Source organism: Miscanthus floridulus, chromosome 7, assembly GCF_019320115.1.
Source record: "Miscanthus floridulus cultivar M001 chromosome 7, ASM1932011v1, whole genome shotgun sequence".
Classification (NCBI taxonomy): domain Eukaryota; kingdom Viridiplantae; phylum Streptophyta; class Magnoliopsida; order Poales; family Poaceae; genus Miscanthus; species Miscanthus floridulus.
The window spans coordinates 106,260,825-106,268,729 of record NC_089586.1 but is presented as its reverse complement, the minus strand read 5'-3'; the positions used below and the strand labels follow the sequence as shown (position 1 = coordinate 106,268,729).

Below are 7,905 nucleotides of genomic sequence, written 5' to 3'. Positions count from 1 at the left end.
TGGTTGAGTGTAAATGCCTTTTGTTCACGGGTTGTATTGTGCTGGTATATTCTTCCGAATATGCCCGTCTTCGAGTACTGTTTCTTCTCGCCTGAGTCATCCATTATTGAGTCCTGTCCTTTCACTGTGTCCTTTGTTGGGTTTATTTCGTTGGTACCCTTGGTCCATGTGCGCCGATCCTTTGGCCTATAAGTACTGTCCCGGAGTGCTTGCTTGCATCCATTGGCCATTCTGTTGAAAACTTCTTGGTTGTGAACATGGTAGTTTGTGAAGTAGAGCAGCCCCCGGGCGTATTTTGTAGTTCCTGTGTGTCTTGTCGTAGCTGGAGGAAGTCTTGTGATAGGGATTAGAGGTAGGCTAATCCCGCGACAGCATTGTGCCAGGATGTACGTGGTGGTAGTTGGAGGAAGTCTTGTGATGTGGGCTTTGTTCCTTCATCCGGCAGTTCTGGGTTGATCCTCGTCGCCTGTCTTGAGACCGTCCGGTGCAGATCAACACCATATCCAGCATCACATCGGTCTTGGGTAGACAGATGCCCGCCGGCCTTCTCTGCTCCATGTTGCCCTGCCGTGCTGTCGATTTCCGCCTTGGATGCACTGCGTTCGTCCTTTGAAGAAAACAGTGTAGCTGATGGCGGTTTGTCCTTCCGAGTAGCAATTTGGGACACGTAGTCGTTCCAGAGCTTAGTCGTGCCCGTGTTCCTCTTTGCTACTTTGCTTTTCGTGGTGCCGAGTTCGTCGGGTCTTGTAAGGTTTGTAATCTTCTATTTTTGAAGTCGCTTGTAATGTAACGAATCTTGTCTTCTTAGTTGTCTTTGACCTTTCTGTTGTGATCCCTGTCGTTCATGAGGCTATCGAGTTAGCCCTTTCTTTCTTCTCGGTTCGACGAGTTGTTCTTGTAGTTATCTGATAATCCTGCTGTGGTGTTGTGCGGATAAGTCTGAAATCTGCCCGTTGGTTTGTACCGTTGTGTGGATTCGTGCCCTCCATCATTTTAGCTGCGTCGGTAAATGGACCGTTGCGTTTCCACGCTGCGCTTTAACGGGCCTTATGGGCCGTTTGTATCGTTGAGAAATCTATTTAAAGACCCTTTTATCTTCCTTTCCCTTGTCATGTAGCTCTTGCTTTTAAACCCTAGTTCTCAGAAACCCGCCGCCGTCATTGTCGTCATTGCCCGAGCGCCATTATTTTAGCTTCGTCCTCCTTAGCGCCTTCTTTGCTTCCGCCAGTTCATGGGAAAGAAGAAGACCGCAAGCAAGTCTCAGGCGACCTTCGTGGACGAGGAGTCATCCCTGTCTTTGATTGAAAACCTGGAGTTCGTGGCCATGAGGGCGGCTCAGAAGGTTTGGCCTGTTCCGATGACCGGCGAAGACCAGCTGCGCGAGCTTGTTAGTGATGGCTTGATCCAAAGCAAAGTCATCGCTGAATGGAGAGTTCCGGGCGAGCATCGGGTTCCGGCTCCGGGTCCTGGTGAGATTGTCCTTTTCGTTTCTTTTGTCCGCGCCGAACTTTGTCTTCCTGCTTCCGCCTTCCTTCATCAGTTTCTTGGCTATTTCGGGGTTAGTCTGAACCATCTAACCCCCAATGCTGTTCTCCATCTTTCCGTTTTTGTTCATCTTTGTGAAGCCTTCCTTGGGATCCCTCCTTCTCTCTCTCTTTTTCGCTTTTTCTTTCGCCTGAAACCTCAACCCCGCCGTGAGGAAACCAGTGCCCTCGGCGGTTGCGGGATTCAGTTTCGCCAGGGTCTTAAAATCAAGTTTTTTTATTACGACTTGGTCGATTCTGTCAAAGATTGGCGTGCCGAGTGGTTTTACGCCGCCAATTTGATCCCTTCTCTTGTCGTTCACTCCGGATCTGGTCCCGTGGTTAATGACCGATGGGACAAGAAGCTTGAGTCACCTGCTGAGATTCAAGCGATCCAGCCACTCCTTGATAGAATTAGCATGCTGAAACAGCAAGGTTTGACCGGCTTTGGTATTGTTTCAAGTTTCCTTCGTCGCCGGGTTCAGCCCTTGAAAGAGCGGGAACATCTCGGCTTTGAGTATTCTGGGGCCGAGGATCCTTCGCGCATGGTCCCAGCTCTTGAGCTGACCGGTGAGGAGGTACTTGAGCGCCTTCAGAAGATGCTGAAAGGAGTGAGCGTCATTCCTCCTGCCGTCCCTGAGTACTCGGCCAACAACCCGCCCCCGGCTGTGAGTTGCCTATTCTCCTTTTTCTTTTTATTTGAGTCCTTTAAGTACTCTTTCTGCGTCCGTTCTTGCTTAGTTTTTCCTTGTCTTGGTGTTTTGTCTTTTTTCGTAGGTGCTTGGGCGGAACTTTGTTGATCCGATCCCCCTTGATGTTCTCCCTGCTGTGGCGGAGGCTGGGGATCGTTCAGCCGGTACTTCTGCAATTAGTAAGTCTCAAACTTTTACAGCCCTTCCTGGGGTCTCTTTCAGATTTGATGATGTATATGAAGAGTATGTTCCTCGTCTAGTCCCTCGCGGTCCTCGCAGTGTCCCGAAGAGGGGGCGAATGGACGGGTCCTCATCTGGCTTGCCTGTCTCCAAGAAGCCTCGCAAACCAAGTACTCCCTCAGGTACTCCAGTTGTTGCTAGCATGCTCTTAGGTGAGCACATTTAGTATTCTTTGTTCTTTTATTTTCATGTTTCTCTCTTGAACCGAGTACTCTTCATCTCTTTTTCAGCGGGTGCTCTGGTTTCGCTGGCTGAGGAAGAAGAGGATGATGAAGTTCCTCTCATCATGCGGCGGTGAGTCGTTTTTCATATTCTTGTCGGCTTGAATTTTTCCTCTTTGTTTTTAATTTTAGTCTTGAACTTTTTGAAGTAATCGGAGGTCGGGTGTGAGTTCTTCCGAGGCTCTCGCGCCGACCTCTTCCGAAGCTCCGGGGTCGAGTTCTTTGGTTGCTTCTGCCCCGAGCTGTACTGCTCCTTCGGTGCGGATTTCTTCCACCGCTCCAGCCCCGACTTCTTCCGCGGCTCCGCTGTCGGCTGTCCCGCTCCCGTCGCTGGGCGGCGGGGACGTCTTCGCCGTCGTGGTTCCCCCTGCGAGGCCTTCTCTTGGCTTCGCAAAGAAAAAAGTAGTCGGGTGAGTAGATTCTTGCTTCATCTTTTTGGCTTTTATCTTCCTCCCTCTGGTTCTTATTGGTGTTTCCTTTTATCACTTTTCAGTGCTTCGTCTTCTCTAATTTCTTCATCGACTTCTTCTCTGCCTCCCGTCATGCCAACGAGTTCTGAGCTTCGAGACTCACAACATTCTGTTGATGAAGTCGCGGCGGGGGCTTCAGAGCTACCTGGCGGAGTCGCGGATTTGGTCGCTCCGGAGGTAACTGTGGCCGTCGCGCCGGGTTCTTCTGGGGGTTTAGCTCCGGCTTCCCTGGAGGTTGCTCTGGTCGCTCCTGCTTCACCCCAGCCGGCTTCTTTTTCCCCTTCTCTTGCTTCCGGCGGCCCTTCGATTTCTGGTGACGTGGTGCAACAGTTTGATGCCACTCATCGGTTATCGGAGCTGACCGCAGCCTGGGGGAGCTTGTCGACCCTTGCGTCTTCTTTTGGTGAGAAACTTCAGGTAGGTTTTATTGCTATTTCTTTTTGCGTGTTTGTTTCTCTTTTACCCTTACGTCTTGTCTCTCTTTGCCTCTTTTTTGCTCAGTCTTTCTCTCGCGATCATTCTGGCTTCTTCTTCTCATCTGAGAATGAGAGGAAGCTGTCTTCGGAGGTGGACGCTCTGAAAGCCGATCTTGACCTCCTCCGGGCTGAGTTGGAGACGGAGCGTCAAGTGCATCAGAAAGAGGAGAAAACCCTTCGCGCCCGGGTAGTGGAGACGGAGAAGCAGAGAGATGCTGCAGTGGAGTCTGCGAAGAATGAATGCAAAGGTGCCGTGGGTTCTGCCTGTTTCTTCTTGTATTTTGACTTGTTTTCCTGCTGACTTGTTCTTGGGTGTCTTGCCTAGCTCTCCGAGTTGAGAAGCAGAAGCTCTCGGAGGGTATTGAAGAAATGAAAGCTCTTGTCCGTTCTAGTCATAATAAAGCTGAGGAGGTAATAACTCATGCTGAGGAAGAACTTGCCCTTGCTAGGTTGATTAGGCGCGGAGCTGACAGAGATCTTGTGCAGGCCCAAAAAACTATTGAAAACTTGTCCGGGAAGCTGGCGACGGCTACTGAGAATTGGAATGCTTTGTGGAAATCTTTTCGTTCAGTAGCCGATGTCCTTCGGACTCCGGCGGATGACGGGCAATCTTGGGCGCAGTTCATTCCCCGGATTCCGACTCGTTTCCAAGAGTTCGCGAAGAGGTGTGCCCAAGTTTGTACCAAGAATGTGCTGGCCCAGGTCCGGGTCCTTGCTCCAGAGGCGCCCCTCTCCAAGATAGCGGAAGAAGCTGAAAGCCAAGAATATCTCGACGCCGTTGAAAAGATGGAGCCTGAGGTCGAAGATCTAGCCAGTAGAGTTGTAGATAGTCTAAGTATTGATATTTCTTTTTCTGATGACAATGCCTGACTCAATTGAGCGTTCTCTTGTAATATTGCACTCCTTTTTAAATGAAGATTCTTTATTTTGTTGATGTATTCTTTGCCTGGGTGCGGTTGAAGTTATTTGACTTGCTGAGTACTTTGTCCTGTTCCTGTCTCTGCTCCGTAAAATAATTCTGCGCGTTATTCTGACGAAGCCTCTCGACTTGTCGAGTACTTTTCTTTTCTTTCTCCCTTGTGATCCGTCGAGTGCTTTGCATTAACAACCTTTCGCCTGCGCTATGTGAAATGACTCGGTATAGAATGCTGCCTTGATAAACTTCGGCATCCGAGTGCTTTCTTGAGTGGCACTCGTTCTTTTCCTATCTGGACGTAGCCCCCGAGCCTCTTGCTTTTCGGAACGAAGTGCTGGAGGGTCTTTTGAAGTTAAATTTCGGCCGACTTGTTTCGGTTGTTAGCTTTTAGCTACCCTCATCGGCGGGCTCAAGCATCTTTTCAGCTATTTTGCACCCGGCCGGGACGCTCAGGCATGTTTTCAGTCATTTTGCTTTTTGTTTCGGGTGTTAGCTTTTAGCTACCCTCATCGGCGGGCTCAAGCATCTTTTCAGCTATTTTGCTCTCGGCCGGAATGCTCAGGCATGTTTTCAGCCATTTTGCTTTTTGTTTCGGGTGTTAGCTTTTAGCTACCCTCATCGGCGGGCTCAAGCATCTTTTCAGCTATTTTGCTCTCGGCCGGAATGCTCAGGCATGTTTTCAGCCATTTTGCTTTTTGTTTCGGGTGTTAGCTTTTAGCTACCCTCATCGGCGGGCTCAAGCATCTTTTCAGCTATTTTGCTCTCGGCCGGGACGCTCAGGCATGTTTTCAGCCATTTTGCTTTTTGTTTCGGGTGTTAGCTTTTAGCTACCCTCATCGGCGGGCTCAAGCATCTTTTCAGCTATTTTGCTCTCGGCCGGAATGCTCAGGCATGTTTTCAGCCATTTTGCTTTTTGTTTCGGGTGTTAGCTTTTAGCTACCCTCATCGGCGGGCTCAAGCATCTTTTCAGCTATTTTGCTCTCGGCCGGAATGCTCAGGCATGTTTTTAGCCATTTTGCTTTTTGTTTCGGGTGTTAGCTTTTAGCTACCCTCATCGGCGGGCTCAAGCATCTTTTCAGCTATTTTGCTCTCGGCCGGGACGCTCAGGCATGTTTTCAGCCATTTTGCTTTTTGTTTCGTGAAAACAACTCGTTGGAAGTCATGACACGGCATGCTGTGGATGAATATTATCTTTATTGATCATGAGTATAGACTAATACATATGTTTTTGAAGAGTATTGTCTTTCGTTGGTTGTGAACGTAGGTCCCTTGCGGCTTGCATGTCTGTTTTTCCTGAGTTGTTTTTACGCATGGAATCTTCTTAGCTGGCTGATGTGCCATGTATTGCTGACTTCTTTTCCATCTTCGGTCATTAACTTGTATGTGCCGGGTCCAGTGACTTTTGTGACAATGAACGGGCCTTCCCAAGGACTGAGTAGCTTATGTCGTCCATCAGTCTTTTGTATCCTTCTTAGCACTAAGTCTCCACCTTGTAGTGATCGAGATTGGGTATTCTTGTTGTAGTGCCGTCTTAAACCTTGTAGGTATCTAGCTGTTTGGAGGGTAGCGTTTATTCTGACTTCTTCTGAGCTGTCGAGTTCTAACCTTCTTGTGTGTTCTGCTTCTCCTTCATCATATTGTTCTATTTTCGGGGATGTCCAGATCAAGTCGGCGGGTAGTACGGCCTCTGACCCGTAAACTAGGAAGAAAGGTGAGTGGCCTGTTGCTCTGCTTATTTGAGTTCATAGCCCCCACACTACTTTCGGTAGTTCTTCAATCCATTTGGACCCATAGTCCACTAGTTCTTCGTATAACCTTGGTTTTAATCCGGCTAGTATGAGTCCATTAGCTCTTTCTACTTGTCCGTTGGCTTCTGGATGTGCAACGGACGCGTAGTCTATACTGAAACCACAGTCTTGAGCCCAGCTTTTGAATTCTGTAGCTGTGAAGGGTGAGCCTAAGTCTGTGATGATTCGATTTGGCATGCCGAAGCGGTGCATAATGTCTTGGATGAACTCGACTGCTTTGGTTGCGCTGTATTTCGCGAGTGGTTTGTATTCAATCCACTTGGTAAACTTGTCAATTGCCACAAAGATGTACTCGAAGCCGCCTTTTGCTTTTTTCAGGGGTCCTACTTGATCTAGCCCCCAGCAGGAAAAAGGCCAAGCGGGTGGAATGCAGATAAGATTGTGAGCTGGTACATGGGCTTGTCTTGCAAACATTTGGCAACCTTTGCATTTTCTGACAAGCTCTTCTGCGTCTTTCAAAGCGGTTGGCCAGTAGAATCCGGTACGGAATGCTTTGCCAACCAGTGTCCTTGAAGCGGCATGATTTCCACAGCAACCTGAATGTATTTCGTCTAGGATCTCTTTACCCTCTTCAAATGAGACACATTTTAGGAGTACTCCTGATGATGCTGCTCTTCTGTAAAGTTTATCTCCTACTAGAACGTAGTTCTTGCTTCTGCGAACAACTTGGGTGGCTTCTGTCTTATTTGCTGGTAATTTGTTTTCTTTGATATAGTCAATGAAAACTTGGGTCCATGAAGTGTTGATTATCAGGATGTGAACGCCTTTAGCCAGGATTTCTTGTGTTGTTTCACCGGGTTGTTTGATAGAGGGAACTGATAGTTCTTCTATGAATACGCCAGGTGGAACCTTTGCTCTGTCTGATCCAAGTTTGGCAAGGACATCTGCTGCAATGTTGGAATCGCGTAGAACGTGTAAAATTTCTAATCCTTGGAAGTGTTTTTCAAGTTTCCGTATCTCGGCACAATAAGCACCCATGTTTTCTTTGGTGCAGTCCCAATCTTTGTTGACTTGGTTGATGACCACTGCTGAGTCGCCGTATACGAGTAATCTTTTTATTCCGAGGGTAATCGCGACTCGTAGCCCGTGGATGAGGGCTTCATATTCTGCTTCGTTATTTGTAGCTTGCCATAATATCTGAAGGACGTACTTGAGTTGTTTTCCTTCTGGAGAAATGAGGAGAACGCCTGCTCCGGCCCCGCCTAGTTTGAGTGATCCATCAAAGTACATCTTCCAATGGTCGAGGATTGTATCTGATAAGGGCTGTTGAATCTCTGTCCATTCGGCCACGAAATCGGCGAGGGCTTGAGATTTGATTGCTTTCCGTGGGGTGAAATTGTTGTCCAGAGCTCCAATTTCAACTGCCCACTTGGATATGCGCCCTGTGGCGTCTTTGTTGTGTAGGATGTCTCCGAGTGGAAAATCCGTCACTACAGTAATCTTGTGGCTTTCGAAATAATGGCGAAGTTTCCGAGAGGTAATGAGTAAAGCGTAGAGTAGTTTTTGTACATGTGGGTACCGGATTTTGGATTCTGACAGTACTTCGCTGATGTAGTATA

At 48.3% G+C, this 7,905-nt stretch overlaps 1 protein-coding gene across 2 annotated transcripts; it reads left to right on the top strand.

Moving 5' to 3' along the window:
• The first annotated feature begins 2,281 nt into the window (after positions 1 to 2,281).
• Positions 2,282 to 4,497, top strand: LOC136464135 (cell wall protein TIR4-like). Of its 2 annotated transcripts, XM_066463095.1 has the most exons (8): positions 2,282 to 2,394; positions 2,476 to 2,577; positions 2,686 to 2,749; positions 2,826 to 3,086; positions 3,170 to 3,549; positions 3,648 to 3,870; positions 3,948 to 4,033; positions 4,109 to 4,497. In XM_066463095.1, the coding sequence occupies exons 2-6, from the start codon at positions 2,514 to 2,516 to the stop codon at positions 3,686 to 3,688; spliced, it is 810 nt and encodes a 269-aa protein (XP_066319192.1). In that variant the 5' UTR covers positions 2,282 to 2,394; positions 2,476 to 2,513; the 3' UTR covers positions 3,689 to 3,870; positions 3,948 to 4,033; positions 4,109 to 4,497. The 2 variants fall into 2 exon arrangements, with proteins under 2 accessions (XP_066319192.1, XP_066319191.1); XM_066463094.1 differs by having other exon boundaries at positions 3,948 to 4,497.
• Positions 4,498 to 7,905: the final 3,408 nt, after the last annotated feature.

Bases quoted from the DNA above. Each gene is read 5' to 3' on its own strand.
- LOC136464135 (XM_066463095.1), top strand. From the start codon at position 2,514: ATGGACGGGTCCTCATCTGGCTTGCCTGTCTCCAAGAAGCCTCGCAAA. The intron at 2,750-2,825 runs GTGAGTCGTTTT...AACTTTTTGAAG, and splicing joins GTTCCTCTCATCATGCGGCG to TAATCGGAGGTCGGGTGTGA. The intron at 3,087-3,169 runs GTGAGTAGATTC...ATCACTTTTCAG, and splicing joins GCAAAGAAAAAAGTAGTCGG to TGCTTCGTCTTCTCTAATTT.